Consider the following 20234-nt stretch of genomic DNA (forward strand, 5'->3'; position numbering starts at 1 on the left):
AGCAAACATCCGGTGACGTCACAGCTCCTCATTGTGAGCCCTGGATCCGCCTGCGACAAATGTCCGGTGACGTCACAGCTCCTCATTGTGAACCCTGGATCCTAGTGCGGCAAATGTCCGGTGACGTCACAGCTCCTCATTGTGAGCCCTGGATCCTAGTGCGGCAAACGTCCGGTGACGTCACAGCTCCTCATTGTGAGCCCTGGATCCTAGTGCGGCAAACGTCCGGTGACGTCACAGCTCCTCATTGTGAGCCCTGGATCCTAGTGCGGCAAACGTCCGGTGACGTCACAGCTCCTCATTGTGAGCCCTGGATCCTAGTGCGGCAAATGTCCGGTGACGTCACAGCTCCTCATTGTGAGCCCTGGATCCTAGTGCGGCAAACGTCCGGTGACGTCACAGCTCCTCATTTTGAGCCCTGGATCCTAGTGCGGCAAACGTCCGGTGACGTCACAGCTCCTCATTGTGAGCCCTGGATCCTAGTGCGGCAAATGTCCGGTGACGTCACAGCTCCTCATTGTGAGCCCTGGATCCTAGTGCGGCAAACGTCCGGTGACGTCACAGCTCCTCATTGTGAGCCCTGGATCCTAGTGCGGCAAATGTCCGGTGACGTCACAGCTCTTCATTGTGAGCCCAGGATCCTGGTGCAGCAAACATCCGGTGACGTCACAGCTCCTCATTGTGAGCCCTGGATCCGCCTGCGACAAATGTCCGGTGACATCACAGCTCCTCATTGTGAGCCCTGGATCCTGGTGCGGCAAATGTCCGGTGACGTCACAGCTCCTCATTGTGAGCCCTGGATCCTAGTGCGGCAAACGTCCGGTGACGTCACAGCTCCTCATTGTGAGCCCTGGATTCGCCTGCAGTAAACGTCCGGTGACGTCACAGCTCCTCATTGTGAGCCCTGGATCCTAGTGCGGCAAATGTCCGGTTACGTCACAGCTCTTCATTGTGAGCCCAGGATCCTGGTGCAGCAAACGTCCGGTGACGTCACAGCTCTTCATTGTGAGCCCAGGATCCTGGTGCAGCAAACATCCGGTGACGTCACAGCTCCTCATTGTGAGCCCTGGATCCGCCTGCGACAAATGTCCGGTGACATCACAGCTCCTCATTGTGAGCCCTGGATCCTAGTGCGGCAAACATCCGGTGACATCATAGCTCCTCATTGTGAGCCCTGGATTCGCCTGCAGCAAACGTCCGGTGACGTCACAGCTCCTCATTGTGAGCCCTGGATCCTGGTGCGGCAAACGTCCGGTGACGTCACAGCTCCTCATTGTGAGCCCTGGATTCGCCTGCAGTAAACGTCCGGTGACGTCACAGCTCCTCATTGTGAGCCCTGGATCCTGGTGCGGCAAATGTCCGGTGACGTCACAGCTCCTCATTGTGAGCCCTGGATTCGCCTGCAGTAAACGTCCGGTGACGTCACAGCTCCTCATTGTGAGCCCTGGATCCTGGTGCAGCAAACGTCCGGTGACGTCACAGCTCCTCATTGTGAGCCCTGGATCCTAGTGCGGCAAACATCCGGTGACGTCACAGCTCCTCATTGTGAGCCCTGGATTCGCCTGCAGCAAATGTCCGGTGATGTCACAGCTCCTCATTGTGAGCCCTGGATTCGCCTGCAGTAAACGTCCGGTGACGTCACAGCTCCTCATTGTGAGCCCTGGATCCTGGTGCGGCAAACGTCCGGTGACGTCACAGCTCCTCATTGTGAGCCCTGGATTCGCCTGCAGTAAATGTCCGGTGACGTCACAGCTCCTCATTGTGAGCCCTGGATTCGCCTGCAGCAAATGTCCGGTGACGTCACAGCTCCTCATTGTGAGCCCTGGATCCTAGTGCGGCAAACATCCGGTGATGTCACAGCTCCTCATTGTGAGCCCTGGATTCGCCTGCAGCAAACATCCGGTGACGTCACAGCTCCTCATTGTGAGCCCTGGATTCGCCTGCAGCAAATGTCCGGTGACGTCACAGCTCCTCATTGTGAGCCCTGGATCCTAGTGCGGCAAACATCCGGTGATGTCACAGCTCCTCATTGTGAGCCCTGGATTCGCCTGCAGCAAATGTCCGGTGACGTCACAGCTCCTCATTGTGAGCCCTGGATCCGCCTGCAGCAAATGTCCGGTGACGTTACAGTTCCTCATTGTGAGCCCTTGATTCGCCTGCAGCAAACATCCGGTGATGTCACAGCTCCTCATTGTGAGCCCTGGATTCGCCTGCAGTAAACATCCGGTGACGTCACAGCTCCTCATTGTGAGCCCTAGATTCGCCTGCAGCAAATGTCCGGTGATGTCACAGCTCCTCATTGTGAGCCCTGGATTCGCCTGCAGCAAATGTCCGGTGACGTCACAGTTCCTCATTGTGAGCCCTGGATCCTGGTGCGGCAAACGTCCGGTGACGTCACAGCTCCTCATTGTGAGCCCAGGATCCTGGTGCGGCAAACATCCGGTGACATCACATCTCCTCATTGTGAGCCCTGGATTCGCCTGCAGCAAACGTCCGGTGACGTCACAGGTCCTCATTGTGAGCCCTGGATCCTAGTGCGGCAAACATCCGGTGACATCACAGCTCCTCATTGTGAGCCCTGGATCCGTCTGCGGCAAATGTCCGGTGACATCACAGCTCCTCATTGTGAGCCCTGGATCCTGGTGCAGCAAACGTCCGGTGAAGTCACAGCTCCTCATTGTGAGCCCTGCATCCTAGTGCGGCAAACATCCGGTGACATCACAGCTCCTCATTGTGAGCCCTGGATCCTAGTGCGGCAAACATCCGGTGACATCACAGCTCCTCATTGTGAGCCCTGGATCCTAGTGCGGCAAACATCCGGTGACGTCACAGCTCCTCATTGTGAGCCCTGGATCCTAGTGCGGCAAACGTCCGGTGACGTCACAGCTCCTCATTGTGAGCCCTGGATCCTAGTGCGGCAAACGTCCGGTGACGTCACAGCTCCTCATTGTGAGCCCTGGATCCTAGTGTGGCAAACGTCTGGTGACGTCACAGCTCCTCATTGTGAGCCCTGGATCCTAGTGCGACAAATGTCCGGTGACGTCACAGCTCTTCATTGTGAGCCTAGGATCCTGGTGCAGCAAACATCCGGTGACGTCACAGCTCCTCATTGTGAGCCCTGGATCCGCCTGCGACAAATGTCCGGTGACGTCACAGCTCCTCATTGTGAACCCTGGATCCTAGTGCGGCAAATGTCCGGTGACGTCACAGCTCCTCATTGTGAGCCCTGGATCCTCGTGCGGCAAACGTCCGGTGACGTCACAGCTCCTCATTGTGAGCCCTGGATCCTAGTGCGGCAAACGTCCGGTGACGTCACAGCTCCTCATTTTGAGCCCTGGATCCTAGTGCGGCAAACGTCCGGTGACGTCACAGCTCCTCATTGTGAGCCCTGGATCCTAGTGCGGCAAATGTCCGGTGACGTCACAGCTCCTCATTGTGAGCCCTGGATCCTAGTGCGGCAAACGTCCGGTGACGTCACAGCTCCTCATTTTGAGCCCTGGATCCTAGTGCGGCAAACGTCCGGTGACGTCACAGCTCCTCATTGTGAGCCCTGGATCCTAGTGCGGCAAATGTCCGGTGACGTCACAGCTCCTCATTGTGAGCCCTGGATCCTAGTGCGGCAAACGTCCGGTGACGTCACAGCTCCTCATTGTGAGCCCTGGATCCTAGTGCGGCAAATGTCCGGTGACGTCACAGCTCTTCATTGTGAGCCCAGGATCCTGGTGCAGCAAACATCCGGTGACGTCACAGCTCCTCATTGTGAGCCCTGGATCCGCCTGCGACAAATGTCCGGTGACATCACAGCTCCTCATTGTGAGCCCTGGATCCTGGTGCGGCAAATGTCCGGTGACGTCACAGCTCCTCATTGTGAGCCCTGGATTCGCCTGCAGCAAACGTCTGGTGACGTCACAGCTCCTCATTGTGAGCCCTGGATTCGCCTGCAGCAAATGTCCGGTGACGTCACAGCTCCTCATTGTGAGCCCTGGATCCGCCTGCAGCAAATGTCCGGTGACGTTACAGTTCCTCATTGTGAGCCCTGGATTCGCCTGCAGCAAACATCCGGTGATGTCACAGCTCCTCATTGTGAGCCCTGGATTCGCCTGCAGTAAACATCCGGTGACGTCACAGCTCCTCATTGTGAGCCCTAGATTCGCCTGCAGCAAATGTCCGGTGATGTCACAGCTCCTCATTGTGAGCCCTGGATTCGCCTGCAGCAAATGTCCGGTGACGTCACAGTTCCTCATTGTGAGCCCTGGATCCTGGTGCGGCAAACGTCCGGTGACGTCACAGCTCCTCATTGTGAGCCCAGGATCCTGGTGCGGCAAACATCCGGTGACATCACATCTCCTCATTGTGAGCCCTGGATTCGCCTGCAGCAAACGTCCGGTGACGTCACAGGTCCTCATTGTGAGCCCTGGATCCTAGTGCGGCAAACATCCGGTGACATCACAGCTCCTCATTGTGAGCCCTGGATCCGTCTGCGGCAAATGTCCGGTGACATCACAGCTCCTCATTGTGAGCCCTGGATCCTGGTGCGGCAAATGTTCGGTGACGTCACAGCTCCTCATTGTGACCCCTGGATCCTGGTGCAGCAAACGTCCGGTGAAGTCACAGCTCCTCATTGTGAGCCCTGCATCCTAGTGCGGCAAACATCCGGTGACGTCACAGCTCCTCATTGTGAGCCCTGGATCCTAGTGCGGCAAACATCCGGTGACATCACAGCTCCTCATTGTGAGCCCTGGATCCTAGTGCGGCAAACATCCGGTGACGTCACAGCTCCTCATTGTGAGCCCTGGATCCTAGTGCGGCAAACGTCCGGTGACGTCACAGCTCCTCATTGTGAGCCCTGGATCCTAGTGCGGCAAACGTCCGGTGACGTCACAGCTCCTCATTGTGAGCCCTGGATCCTAGTGTGGCAAACGTCTGGTGACGTCACAGCTCCTCATTGTGAGCCCTGGATCCTAGTGCGACAAATGTCCGGTGACGTCACAGCTCTTCATTGTGAGCCTAGGATCCTGGTGCAGCAAACATCCGGTGACGTCACAGCTCCTCATTGTGAGCCCTGGATCCGCCTGCGACAAATGTCCGGTGACGTCACAGCTCCTCATTGTGAACCCTGGATCCTAGTGCGGCAAATGTCCGGTGACGTCACAGCTCCTCATTGTGAGCCCTGGATCCTAGTGCGGCAAACGTCCGGTGACGTCACAGCTCCTCATTGTGAGCCCTGGATCCTAGTGCGGCAAACGTCCGGTGACGTCACAGCTCCTCATTGTGAGCCCTGGATCCTAGTGCGGCAAACGTCCGGTGACGTCACAGCTCCTCATTGTGAGCCCTGGATCCTAGTGCGGCAAATGTCCGGTGACGTCACAGCTCCTCATTGTGAGCCCTGGATCCTAGTGCGGCAAACGTCCGGTGACGTCACAGCTCCTCATTTTGAGCCCTGGATCCTAGTGCGGCAAACGTCCGGTGACGTCACAGCTCCTCATTGTGAGCCCTGGATCCTAGTGCGGCAAATGTCCGGTGACGTCACAGCTCCTCATTGTGAGCCCTGGATCCTGGTGCGGCAAACGTCCGGTGACGTCACAGCTCCTCATTGTGAGCCCTGGATCCTAGTGCGGCAAATGTCCGGTGACGTCACAGCTCTTCATTGTGAGCCCAGGATCCTGGTGCAGCAAACATCCGGTGACGTCACAGCTCCTCATTGTGAGCCCTGGATCCGCCTGCGACAAATGTCCGGTGACATCACAGCTCCTCATTGTGAGCCCTGGATCCTGGTGCGGCAAATGTCCGGTGACGTCACAGCTCCTCATTGTGAGCCCTGGATTCGCCTGCAGCAAACGTCTGGTGACGTCACAGCTCCTCATTGTGAGCCCTGGATCCGCCTGCAGCAAACGTCCGGTGACGTCACAGCTCCTCATTGTGAGCCCTGGATTCGCCTGCAGCAAACGTCCGGTGACGTCACAGCTCCTCACTGTGAGCCCTGGGTTCGCCTGCAGCAAACGTCCGGTGACGTCACAGCTCCTCATTGTGAGCGCTGGATCCGCCTGCAGCAAACGTCCGGTGACGTCACAGCTCCTCATTGTGAGCCCTGGATCCGCCTGCAGCAAACGTCCGGTGACGTCACAGCTCCTCATTGTGAGCCCTGGATCCGTCTGCGGCAAATATCCGGTGACATCACAGCTCCTCATTGTGAGCCCTGGATCCTGGTGCGGCAAATGTTCGGTGACGTCACAGCTCCTCATTGTGAGCCCTGGATCCTGGTGCAGCAAACGTCCGGTGAAGTCACAGCTCCTCATTGTGAGCCCTGCATCCTAGTGCGGCAAATGTCCGGTGACGTCACAGCTCCTCATTGTGAGCCCTGGATCCTAGTGCGGCAAACATCCGGTGACATCACAGCTCCTCATTGTGAGCCCTGGATCCTAGTGCGGCAAACATCCGGTGACGTCACAGCTCATTGTGAGCCCTGGATCCTAGTGCGGCAAACGTCCGGTGACGTCACAGCTCCTCATTGTGAGCCCTGGATCCTAGTGCGGCAAACGTCCGGTGACGTCACAGCTCCTCATTGTGAGCCCTGGATCCTAGTGTGGCAAACGTCTGGTGACGTCACAGCTCCTCATTGTGAGCCCTGGATCCTAGTGCGGCAAATGTCCGGTGACGTCACAGCTCTTCATTGTGAGCCTAGGATCCTGGTGCAGCAAACATCCGGTGACGTCACAGCTCCTCATTGTGAGCCCTGGATCCGCCTGCGACAAATGTCCGGTGACGTCACAGCTCCTCATTGTGAACCCTGGATCCTAGTGCGGCAAATGTCCGGTGACGTCACAGCTCCTCATTGTGAGCCCTGGATCCTAGTGCGGCAAACGTCCGGTGACGTCACAGCTCCTCATTGTGAGCCCTGGATCCTAGTGCGGCAAACGTCCGGTGACGTCACAGCTCCTCATTGTGAGCCCTGGATCCTAGTGCGGCAAATGTCCGGTGACGTCACAGCTCCTCATTGTGAGCCCTGGATCCTAGTGCGGCAAACGTCCGGTGACGTCACAGCTCCTCATTTTGAGCCCTGGATCCTAGTGCGGCAAACGTCCGGTGACGTCACAGCTCCTCATTGTGAGCCCTGGATCCTAGTGCGGCAAATGTCCGGTGACGTCACAGCTCCTCATTGTGAGCCCTGGATCCTAGTGCGGCAAACGTCCGGTGACGTCACAGCTCCTCATTGTGAGCCCTGGATCCTAGTGCGGCAAATGTCCGGTGACGTCACAGCTCTTCATTGTGAGCCCAGGATCCTGGTGCAGCAAACATCCGGTGACGTCACAGCTCCTCATTGTGAGCCCTGGATCCGCCTGCGACAAATGTCCGGTGACATCACAGCTCCTCATTGTGAGCCCTGGATCCTGGTGCGGCAAATGTCCGGTGACGTCACAGCTCCTCATTGTGAGCCCTGGATTCGCCTGCAGCAAACGTCTGGTGACGTCACAGCTCCTCATTGTGAGCCCTGGATCCTAGTGCGGCAAACGTCCGGTGACGTCACAGCTCCTCATTGTGAGCCCTGGATCCTAGTGCGGCAAATGTCCGGTGACGTCACAGCTCTTCATTGTGAGCCCAGGATCCTGGTGCAGCAAACGTCCGGTGACGTCCCAGCTCTTCATTGTGAGCCCAGGATCCTGGTGCAGCAAACATCCGGTGACGTCACAGCTCCTCATTGTGAGCCCTGGATCCGCCTGCGACAAATGTCCGGTGACATCACAGCTCCTCATTGTGAGCCCTGGATCCTAGTGCGGCAAACATCCGGTGACATCATAGCTCCTCATTGTGAGCCCTGGATTCGCCTGCAGCAAACGTCCGGTGACGTCACAGCTCCTCATTGTGAGCCCTGGATCCTGGTGCGGCAAACGTCCGGTGACGTCACAGCTCCTCATTGTGAGCCCTGGATTCGCCTGCAGTAAACGTCCGGTGACGTCACAGCTCCTCATTGTGAGCCCTGGATCCTGGTGCGGCAAATGTCCGGTGACGTCACAGCTCCTCATTGTGAGCCCTGGATTCGCCTGCAGTAAACGTCCGGTGACGTCACAGCTCCTCATTGTGAGCCCTGGATCCTGGTGCAGCAAACGTCCGGTGACGTCACAGCTCCTCATTGTGAGCCCTGGATCCTAGTGCGGCAAACATCCGGTGACGTCACAGCTCCTCATTGTGAGCCCTGGATTCGCCTGCAGCAAATGTCCGGTGACGTCACAGCTCCTCATTGTGAGCCCTGGATCCGCCTGCAGCAAATGTCCGGTGATGTCACAGCTCCTCATTGTGAGCCCTGGATCCTGGTGCGGCAAACGTCCGGTGACGTCACAGCTCCTCATTGTGAGCCCTGGATCCTAGTGCGGCAAACATCCGGTGATGTCACAGCTCCTCATTGTGAGCCCTGGATTCGCCTGCAGCAAACATCCGGTGATGTCACAGCTCCTCATTGTGAGCCCTGGATTCGCCTGCAGCAAACATCCGGTGACGTCACAGCTCCTCATTGTGAGCCCTGGATTCGCCTGCAGCAAACATCCGGTGACGTCACAGCTCCTCATTGTGAGCCCTGGATTCGCCTGCAGCAAATGTCCGGTGACGTCACAGCTCCTCATTGTGAGCCCTGGATCCTAGTGCGGCAAACATCCGGTGATGTCACAGCTCCTCATTGTGAGCCCTGGATTCGCCTGCAGCAAACATCCGGTGACGTCACAGCTCCTCATTGTGAGCCCTGGATTCGCCTGCAGCAAATGTCCGGTGACGTCACAGCTCCTCATTGTGAGCCCTGGATCCTAGTGCGGCAAACATCCGGTGACGTCACAGCTCCTCATTGTGAGCCCTGGATTCGCCTGCAGCAAATGTCCGGTGACGTCACAGCTCCTCATTGTGAGCCCTGGATCCGCCTGCAGCAAATGTCCGGTGACGTTACAGTTCCTCATTGTGAGCCCTGGATTCGCCTGCAGCAAACATCCGGTGATGTCACAGCTCCTCATTGTGAGCCCTGGATTCGCCTGCAGTAAACATCCGGTGACGTCACAGCTCCTCATTGTGAGCCCTGGATTCGCCTGCAGCAAATGTCCGGTGATGTCACAGCTCCTCATTGTGAGCCCTGGATTCGCCTGCAGCAAATGTCCGGTGACGTCACAGTTCCTCATTGTGAGCCCTGGATCCTGGTGCAGCAAATGTCCGGTGACGTCACAGCTCCTCATTGTGAGCCCTGGATTCGCCTGCAGCAAATGTCCGGTGACGTTACAGTTCCTCATTGTGAGCCCTGGATCCGCCTGCAGCAAATGTCCGGTGACGTTACAGTTCCTCATTGTGAGCCCTGGATTCGCCTGCAGCAAATGTCCGGTGACGTCACAGCTCCTCATTGTGAGCCCTGGATTCGCCTGCAGCAAACATCCGGTGAAGTCACAGCTCCTCATTGTGAGCCCTGGATTCGCCTGCAGCAAATGTCCGGTGACGTCACAGCTCCTCATTGTGAGCCCTGGATCCTAGTGCGGCAAATGTCCGGTGACGTCACAGCTCTTCATTGTGAGCCCTGGATCCGCCTGCAGCAAATATCCGGTGACGTCACAGCTCCTCATTGTGAGCCCTGGATTCGCCTGCAGCAAATATCCGGTGACGTCACAGCTCCTCATTGTGAGCCCTGGATTCGCCTGCAGCAAACATCCGGTGAAGTCACAGCTCCTCATTGTGAGCCCTGGATCCGCCTGCAGCAAATGTCCGGTGACGTCACAGCTCCACATTGTGAGCCCTGGATCCGCCTGCAGCAAACGTCCGGTGACGTCACAGCTCCTCATTGTGAGCCCTGGATCCGCCTGCAGCAAATGTCCGGTGACGTCACAGCTCCTCATTGTGAGCCCTGGATCCGCCTGCAGCAAATGTCCGGTGACGTCACAGGTCCTCATTGTGAGCCCTGGATTCGCCTGCAGCAAATGTCCGGTGACGTCACAGCTCCTCATTGTGAGCCCTGGATTCGCCTGCAGCAAATGTCCGGTGACGTCACAGCTCCTCATTGTGAGCCCTGGATCCGCCTGCAGCAAACGTCCGGTGACGTCACAGCTCCTCATTGTGAGCCCTGGATTCGCCTGCAGCAAATGTCCGGTGACGTCACAGGTCCTCATTGTGAGCCCTGGATCCGCCTGCAGCAAACATCCGGTGACGTCACAGTTCCTCATTGTGAGCCCTGGATTCGCCTGCAGCAAATGTCCGGTGACGTCACAGCTCCTCATTGTGAGCCCTGGATCCGCCTGCAGCAAATGTCCGGTGACGTCACAGCTCCTCATTGTGAGCCCTGGATTCGCCTGCAGCAAATGTCCGGTGACGTCACAGGTCCTCATTGTGAGCCCTGGATCCGCCTGCAGCAAACATCCGGTGACGTCACAGTTCCTCATTGTGAGCCCTGGATCCGCCTGCAGCAAATGTTCGGTGACGTTACAGTTCCTCATTGTGAGCCCTGGATTCGCCTGCAGTAAATGTCCGGTGACGTCACAGCTCCTCATTGTGAGCCCTGGATTCGCCTGCAGCAAATGTCCGGTGACGTCACAGCTCCTCATTGTGAGCCCTGGATCCGCCTGCAGCAAACGTCCGGTGACGTCACAGCTCCTCATTGTGAGCCCTGGATCCGCCTGCAGCAAATGTCCGGTGACGTTACAGTTCCTCATTGTGAGCCCTGGATTCGCCTGCAGCAAATGTCCGGTGACGTCACAGCTCCTCATTGTGAGCCCTGGATTCGCCTGCAGCAAATGTCCGGTGACGTTACAGTTCCTCAATGAGACCTGTGTCTCCTCATAGAGTGATGTAATGGTGGGTGACCTCGCCAACCGTGGGCTGGACACACCAGCTGCCGCACCATGGGTGGTCACACCGTAGCCAGGTTTTACACACATTAAGTGTCTGCAACTTGCTGTAAATCTGTAGAGCGCACTGTAACGTTCGAAGATTCAGTGACGTCCTGCGTACGACGTCTACTCCACGGGGTGAGCTCGGACAGAGGCTTGTCGTCAGCCATCGAAGGGTGGAGGTCCCCACAGGATTATGGGAACAGGAGAAAGAAATGCACCGTCTCTAATTATGTGGAGACGTTGAACACAAATGACATGACGGAACATCTGGCTTCACTTTTACACTTTCTAAATCCATTAAAACTTGTTTTCTGGGAGGATCAGCGTTCCTCAGAAGGTCGCCGGGAGGATGGTGGGATTGTAGGGAGATGATGGCAGCGGGTTACTACTGTCCCCACCAGGGCACGGATCACATATGTGGAAAGGGTCATCGTAGCAATCACAGCGAACGTCCACTTCCAAGTCACCAAGGGTCCACATGGTTGAGATACGGGTAGATGTTTGCAGAGGCTTTACCTTGTACCACACCTGCCATTGCTGTCACTAGTCTGCCCGTCGGTGATTTCTCTTCTCCCAGACAGCGCAGATCTTGTTACCAAATGCGAAACGTATGTTATCGAAGTGAAGACGTTTCCTATAGAAGGCCCCGGGAATCGACGGTCTGGTGTGGACAGTGTCCTGGATGCACGTGCGTCTAATCACCACATCGGACTGCTACCCTCATCATGCAGCCTACCCCCTCATCTCTGCCGTAAACATCCTGATGACAGAACACCATAATGTGAGATTTCTATTAAGCCTTTTCTTATATTTTGTTTGGAATACGTCCAAGCCAAAGCCCATTTCCTACAAGTAAAACGCGTCCGTCACCATCACCCACACATAACTGATGTGTTCCTATGGACCCCAACTGCCTCTGATCTGGAGATTTAGGGAAAGACCCTTGATCTTGTAATTCTTCATAAAATGGCTTTACGCCATTCCACGCCATCATAGCCGTATATTAGGAGTGCCGCAATGTCCAGTCATCCAGAACGGCAGTGGTGTGAGCGACACTGCACTCCACATGGGTGACGTGGGAAGTTCATCTCTTGGGGTCTATGAGGAAACGTCTTTCTTACCTATGCATACCTAGTTAAAAGTCAAAACAAGCAAAACTACAGTTATCATGGAGATTGATATTTCAAGCAAAACATCCGTCTTCACAGGTGATTTCACGCAGACGTGGCTTCTTTTACAGAACCAAAACCTGATTTTATGAAACCTTCCCACTTCTATTTGGGGCTAAATTTTATTTTTGCAGTTTGGTTTTATCACAAACTTTGCACCATCTGCCCTCACTGTGCCGCACCATCCGCCCTCTGGCCGCACCGTCCGTCCGCTGTGCCGCACCGTCTGCCGTCTCTCTGGCCGCTGTGCCGCACCATCCGCCCTCTCTGGCCGCACTGTCCGTCCGCTGTGCCGCACCGTTCGCCCTCCGGCCATTGTGCTACACCGTCCTCCTCTGGCCGCCGTGCCACACGGTCCGCCCTCTCTGACCGCTGTGCTACACCGTCCCCTCTGGCCGCCATGTCACACGGTCCGCCCTCTCTGGCCACTGTGCCACACGGTCCGCCCTCTCTGGCCACTGTGCCACACGTTCCGCCTTCTCTGGCCACTGTGCCACACGGTCCGCCCTCTCTGGCCACTGTGCCGAACAGTCCTCCTCTGTCCGCCGTGCCACACGGTCCACCCTCTCTGGCAGCTATTCCGCTCGGTCTGCCCTCTCTGGCCACTGTTCTGTACGGTCCGCCCTCTCTGGCCGCCGTGCCACATTGTCCACCCTTTCTGGCCACTGTGCCGGACAGTCCTCCTTCTCTGGCCGTCGTGCTGCAAGGTCCGCCCTCTCTGGCCGCCGTGCCGCGCCGTCCGCCTTCTCTGGCTGCACCCTCCGGCCTCTCTGGCCGCTGAGCTGCACCACCTATTGCTGGCTGCAAAAGTATCGCTTCAAAGGTGGACAACCCCGGTAATGTCTTCTCGATGGAGCTGATTTTTCTCAGGCCACTGCCACATAGCGATCCAGTAAGAAGAATGGGACAAGTCTGGGATCATCTCTGTTCTTCTGAAAAGTCTTCACCAATGCTTAAGGATGTCATTACTTTTGCCAGTGGTCCTGCAGGCCCCGTCCACCTCAGGCCGGCTTTGGTGGGTCTCAGATATTACTGGTGGTCTTTGGTATCCTTACTCGCCACGTTTTTCCGATAACAGGTTGTCCAGGGAGCTGTGATGACGGCTTCCCTCCATCCTGTGGATTCTGCGTCCGTTGTCGCAGCAGAGACCTTCTCACACCTCAGCCCAGATTTCTTCTACATTTGTCTTTTTTCTGATTTACATTTGAGATTTTACCTGTTCGATGTTGTGGAATAATTAATGGGGGTCCGGCTGCTGCCGCCGGCAGACACTTCTGCGCTCGTGCATGCTCTTGAGCTCCGTACAATCTGAATGCATTTATCTCCAGAACTTTTATGTCTGCAACTAAAACCAGAATCTCCGTGATTACCCTAAAAATGAAGCGCGGGAGCCACGTGAGGATTTCGTACTGTCAGCAATAATCACATCTGACAAAATGCAGAGACCTGACTTCTAAGCTGCCATGGCACCGCTCATAAGTGCTGATTTATGACCCCACCAGCTGTAAATTATACTGACTGATGGCTCATGCAGTGATTGCTCTGTCTCTGACTGTCCTGCTGCATCCACCACTGCTATTTGGCAGCTGAGGCCGGGAGCAGGGCGACTGCTAGTGAAATGGGTCTGAGCCAGACTCGGGTCAGCACCAGGCATCCTACAGGAGTGACCGCTCACCGACAGATATCAGCCAGAAATGAGACACATCGGTGATTACAACATGTAGTGTAGAGGCCGCAGAGGAACTTCAGGCAGGTATGATTCTATGTAGCACTGTGACAGGTACTGACAGGTTGGATGGGGGCCCTATGACTAGTTGTATTGGGGGCATATTGAGTGGTTGTATGGGAGCACTGTGACTAGTTGTATTTGAGGCACGGTGGCTGCAGTGAGTCCGGTACATATGCTCAAGTGTCTCTGCAGGTAGTATGGCAGGTGCCTTTCACTGCTTCGGCCATTACTTCATCAGCCATTAATGCTTCACCTATCAATGGTTCAGCCATTAATTCTTCTGCCTCCCTTCTTCGGCCGTCACTTCTTCGGCCGTCACTTCTTCGGCCGTCACTTCTTCGGCTGTCACTTCTTCGGTTGTCACTTCTTCGGTTGTCACTTCTTCGGTTGTCATTTCTTCGGTTGTCACTTCTTCGGCCGTCACTTCTTCGGCCGTCACTTCTTCGGCCGTCACTTCTTCGGTTGTCACTTCTTCGGTTGTCACTTCTTCGGCCGTCACTTCTTCGGCCGTCACTTCTTCGGCCGTCACTTTTTCGGCCGTCACTTCTTCAGCCGTCACTTCTTCGGTTGTCACTTCTTCGGCCGTCACTTCTTCGGCCGTCACTTCTTCGGTTGCCACTTCTTCGGCCGTCACTTCGGCCGTCACTTCTTCGGCCGTCACTTCTTCGGCCGTCACTTCTTCGGCCGTCACTTCTTCGGTTGTCACTTCTTCGGTTGTCACTTCTTCGGCCGTCACTTCTTCGGCCGTCACTTCTTCGGCCGTCACTTCTTCGGTTGTCACTTCTTCGGCCGTCACTTCTTCGGCCGTCACTTCTTCGGCCGTCACTTCTTCGGTTGTCACTTCTTCGGCCGTCACTTCTTCGGCCGTCACTTCTTCGGCCGTCACTTCTTCGGCCGTCACTTCTTCGGCCGTCACTTCTTCGGCCGTCACTTCTTCGGCCGTCACTTCTTCGGCCGTCACTTCTTCGGCCGTCACTTACTCATGAGTAAGATTGCCTAGTGCTGTTGAAACACGTTGACTGGGTCATGTCGACTATGTAAATTTTTCATTTGTATTCATCATATTTACTTTTGAAAAAGAAAAGGAAAATCCAGTCCTGTTGAGCCGCACTCCAATTTTTTGTATCCTTGATGTGAGGCCGGTGGATGAGCATAGAGCAACTGGGTGAGCTGGAATCAAGTTTCTAGAGTAGTCTTTAACTAAGGTGGCAAACTAAAATTCATCTGGTCTGAGATCAGAGAAAACCTGAGAGAGGCCCAGAACAGATCAGCTTCTGCCAATAAAGACACACTGATTGGCCATCTGCCGGGGTTAGGGGCTAGGAGGTGTTTCTTACTAACTGAAAATATTACACTTAACATCTCGTCCACTAAGTCGGCCTTGTAACCTTCCAATAAAACTTCCTTCTTCATTCCACATCCCCAATGTTTTCCCAAGTTTCTGCTCACAACGTTCGCCTGCACATCATGTGGATGATCCTCCTCCACCACGGTTGATCACAACGTTTGCCTGCCCATCATGTGGGTGATCCTCCTCTGCCAGCGCTGATCACAACGTTTGCCTGCCCATCATGTGGGTGATCCTCCTCCACCACGGTTGATCACAACATTCGCCTGCCCATCATGTGGATGATCCTCCTCCACCAGCGCTGATCACAACGTTCACCTGTACATCATGTGGATGATCCTCCTCCACCAGCGCTGATCACGTTCGCCTGCCCATCATGTGGATGATCCTCCGCCAGCGCTGATCACAACATTCGCCTGCCCATCATGTGGATGAACCTCCTCCGCCAGCGCTGATCACAACGTTCGTCTGCCCATCATGTGGATGATCCTCCTCCGCCAGCGCTGATCACAACGTTTGCCCATCATGTGGCTGATCCTCCTCCACCATCGCTGATCACAACATTCGCCTGCCCATCATGTGGATGATCCTCCTCCACCATCGCTGATCACAACGTTCGCCTGCCCATCATGTGGATGATCCTCCTCCACCAGCGCTGATCACGTTCGCCTGCCCATCATGTGGATGATCCTCCACATCGCTGATTACAACGTTCGCCTGCCCATCATGTGGATGATCCTCCGCCAGCGCTGATCACAACGTTCGCCTGCCCATCATGTGGATGATCCTCCGCCAGCGCTGATCACAACGTTCGCCTGCCCATCATGTAGGTGATCATAACGTTTAGCTAATAACAATGCCAACCATCTTGTCAGGAGATTCCTTCGAGCTTTCTTTGACAAGCCTGGCTCTAAGTGGAGGTCTGTCAGTCCTGTATTTATGCTCCGGTCACTGGGCGGCACCACGGCTTTGCTGCCAGGGATAATGCAGCGGTTCTCTGCATTCCCTGGGACTTGTGGTGCCGCTCAGGGAGCTTTATGGTTACTTATGCCTCTGGTTTGTGTTTGCTCCCTGCTGATTTCCCCGTACGGGGCTGCCACCATTTACGTTCCCGTGTTCCATCACCTACACTCATATTGTCACCATATGTCTGTATGTCTCTCCCTGACTTTGAGCTGCTGGTAAAGAGTTTGTGTGACGACTCTGTGAGCCAGATGACTCCACCGGCCAGCAGCCTGCTCCGTGGCCCAAACCTTGGGGCTCCTGTGCAAGTCCAGGTCTCTTTAGTAGCATAATAACATAGTTATTATTAAGGTTGAAGGAAGACTATAAGTTCATCTAGTTCACCCCATAGCCTAACCTAACATGCCCGAACATGTTGATCCAGAGGAAGGCAAAAAAAAACCATGTGGCAAAGAGTAAGCTCCACTTTGGGGAAATCAGACTAGTTCCCTGGATCAACGCCCTATCAAGGAATCTAGTGTATATACCCTGTAACATTATACTTTACCAGAAATGTATCCAGTCCTCTCTTAAATGTAAGTAATGAATCACTCATTACAACATCATACGGCGGAGAGTTCCATAGTCTCACTGCTCTTAGGGTGTGTGCACATGTCAGGATTTCTTGCAGAAATTTCCTGAAGAAAAACTGAAATTTTCTGCAAGAAATCCGCATTTTTTTTTGCGTTTTTTCCGGGGTTTTTTCGCGTTTTTTGTTTTTAGCATTTTGCAAGCGAAATTAGCTTGCAGAATGCTAAAGTTTTACAAGCGATCTGTAGCATCGCTTGGAAAACTGACTGACAGGTTGGTCACATAAACATAGTGTTTGACAAGTGTGACCAACTTTTTACTATAGATGCGGCCTATGCAGCATCAATAGTAAAAGATGGAATGTTTAAAAATAATTAAAAAAAATGGTTATACTCACCTGCAGACAGCCGATCTCCTCAGCGGCGTCCGTTCCTATAGATGGTGTGTGTGCAGGACCTTCGATGACGTCGCGGTCACATGAGCGGTCACGCGACCATTCACAACCAGGGATTCAAGCTTGAGGAGGCTAATTTGCATATTCCAGGTGCCTTCTGGGAAAGCGAAGAGTCTCCCTAAGCTAGAAGATCGTTGGGTACAACCGGGACCAGCTGCTTGGAAAGAATCACCAAACCAAAAATTTTTGCCTGTAGGACATTATTGCAAGAGAGCTTGGCTGAGTAGATTACACAAGAAGGAAAACACACAGCAAGTCAGCAGGATCTAGGAGCAACATGGCAGATGTGACAACCTACATGGTGAGCTGCAGCATGTGCTACATGTTCACAGATCGAAAAGAAGAAGAATTAAATTTCAACTGTCAGAAGTGTAGACTAGTGGCCCTTTTAGAAGAAAAGGTGCGGGGTCTGGAAGAAAGAATAGCAACCTTGAAACTCATCAAAGAGAATGAAGACTTTCTAGACAGAACAGAAGCATCTCTACTGGTCACAGAAGGTGAAAAAAGTGTCAGAGAACCTCCAAAAGCAGATGAGTGGAAGCATGTGACCAAAAGAAGCAAGACGACCATGGAGAAATCACCAACCACACAACTGAAGAACCGATATCAAATCTTTGTAGAGGATGAAGATGGCACACCTAAGGATGAAGCAATACCAGCAAGCAAAAAAGAAAAGGGCACACAGCAACAAGTGACAGCAAAAAGTACAGCCAAGAAGCAACGAAGAGTGGTGGTGGTGGGAGACTCACTACTGAGAGGCACAGAAGCAGCCATCTGCAGACCGGACATAACTGCAAGAGAAGTATGCTGCCTTCCAGGTGCGATGATCAAGGATGTGACCGATAGGATACCAAAGCTCTTCAACTCCAAGGACGTCCACCCATTTCTTCTGATACATGTTGGCACCAATGACACGGCAAGGAAGGACCTACCGACAATCTGCAAAGACTTTGAAGAGTTGGGGAAGAAAGTAAAGGAACTGGATGCACAGGTAGTTTTTTCTTCTATCCTTCCAGTAGACGGGCATGGCACCAGGAGATGGAACAGGATCCTTGATGCAAACAACTGGCTAAGACGATGGTGCAGACAACAAGGATTCGGATTCCTGGACCACGGTGTGAATTACTTGTACGATGGACTCCTCGCCAGAGACGGACTACACCTCAACAAACCTGGGAAACACACATTCGCCAGAAGACTCGCTACACTCATCAGGAGGGCGTTAAACTAGAAGAAGAGGGGACGGGAAGAAAAACATTAGACTTGAACAAAGAAGATCCAGGAAAACATACTCAGAAGGGAGGTAAGAACATTTCTAAAACAATCCACAGCGAGGAGATTGGAACAAAACAAAATCCTCTAAACTGCATGCTCGCAAACGCCAGAAGCCTGACAAACAAGATGGAAGAACTAGAAGCAGAAATATCTACAGGTAACTTTGACATAGTGGGAATAACCGAGACATGGTTAGATGAAAGCTATGACTGGGCAGTTAACTTACAGGGTTACAGTCTGTTTAGAAAGGATCGTAAAAATCGGAGAGGAGGAGGGGTTTGTCTCTATGTAAAGTCTTGTCTAAAGTCCACTTTAAGGGAGGATATTAGCGAAGGAAATGAGGATGTCGAGTCCATATGGGTCGAAATTCATGGAGGGAAAAATGGTAACAAAATTCTCATTGGGGTCTGTTACAAACCCCCAAATATAACAGAAACCATGGAAAGTCTACTGCTAAAGCAGATAGATGAAGCTGCAACCCATAATGAGGTCCTGGTTATGGGGGACTTTAACTACCCGGATATTAACTGGGAAAGTGAAACCCATAAAGGCAACAGGTTTCTGCTAATAACCAAGAAAAATTATCTTTCACAATTGGTGCAGAATCCAACCAGAGGAGCAGCACTTTTAGACCTAATACTATCTAATAGACCTGACAGAATAACAAATCTGCAGGTGGTCGGGCATCTAGGAAATAGCGACCACAATATTGTACAGTTTCACCTGTCTTTCACTAGGGGGACTTGTCAGGGAGTCACAAAAACACTGAACTTTAGGAAGGCAAAGTTTGACCAGCTTAGAGATGCCCTTAATCTGGTAGACTGGGACAATATCCTCAGAACTAATAATACAGATAATAAATGGGAAATGTTTAAGAACATCCTAAATAGGCAGTGTAAGCGGTTTATACCTTGTGGGAATAAAAGGACTAGAAATAGGAAAAACCCAATGTGGCTAAACAAAGAAGTAAGACAGGCAATTAACAGTAAAAAGAAAGCATTTGCACTACTAAAGCAGGATGGCACCATTGAAGCTCTAAAAAACTATAGGGAGAAAAATACTTTATCTAAAAAACTAATTAAAGCTGCCAAAAAGGAAACAGAGAAGCACATTGCTAAGGAGAGTAAAACTAATCCCAAACTGTTCTTCAACTATATCAATAGTAAAAGAATAAAAACTGAAAATGTAGGCCCCTTAAAAAATAGTGAGGAAAGAATGGTTGTAGATGACGAGGAAAAAGCTAACATATTAAACACCTTCTTCTCCACGGTATTCACGGTGGAAAATGAAATGCTAGGTGAAATCCCAAGAAACAATGAAAACCCTATATTAAGGGTCACCAATCTAACCCAAGAAGAGGTGCGAAACCGGCTAAATAAGATTAAAATAGATAAATCTCCGGGTCCGGATGGCATACACCCACGAGTACTAAGAGAACTAAGTAATGTAATAGATAAACCATTATTTCTTATTTTTAGGGACTCTACAGCGACAGGGTCTGTTCCGCAGGATTGGCGCATAGCAAATGTGGTGCCAATATTCAAAAAGGGCTCTAAAAGTGAACCTGGAAATTATAGGCCAGTAAGTCTAACCTCTATTGTTGGTAAAATATTTGAAGGGTTTCTGAGGGATGTTATTCTGGATTATCTCAATGAGAATAACTGTTTAACTCCATATCAGCATGGGTTTATGAGAAATCGCTCCTGTCAAACCAATCTAATCAGTTTTTATGAAGAGGTAAGCTATAGACTGGACCACGGTGAGTCATTGGACGTGGTATATCTCGATTTTTCCAAAGCGTTTGATACCGTGCCGCACAAGAGGTTGGTACACAAAATGAGAATGCTTGGTCTGGGGGAACGTGTGTAAATGGGTTAGT

At 53.1% G+C, this 20234-nt stretch overlaps 1 protein-coding gene across 1 annotated transcript; it reads right to left on the reverse strand.

Moving 5' to 3' along the window:
* Positions 1–14016: 14016 nt before the first annotated feature.
* On the reverse strand, positions 14017–15158 carry LOC138652278 (probable serine/threonine-protein kinase kinX). Its single transcript, XM_069743048.1, has 2 exons — positions 15083–15158; positions 14017–14720 (listed from the first exon to the last, which is right to left on the reverse strand). The coding sequence occupies exons 1-2, from the start codon at positions 15156–15158 to the stop codon at positions 14017–14019; spliced, it is 780 nt and encodes a 259-aa protein (XP_069599149.1).
* Between the last annotated feature and the right edge of the window lie 5076 nt (positions 15159–20234).

This window comes from Ranitomeya imitator, chromosome 10, assembly GCF_032444005.1.
Source record: "Ranitomeya imitator isolate aRanImi1 chromosome 10, aRanImi1.pri, whole genome shotgun sequence".
Classification (NCBI taxonomy): Eukaryota; Metazoa; Chordata; class Amphibia; order Anura; family Dendrobatidae; genus Ranitomeya; species Ranitomeya imitator.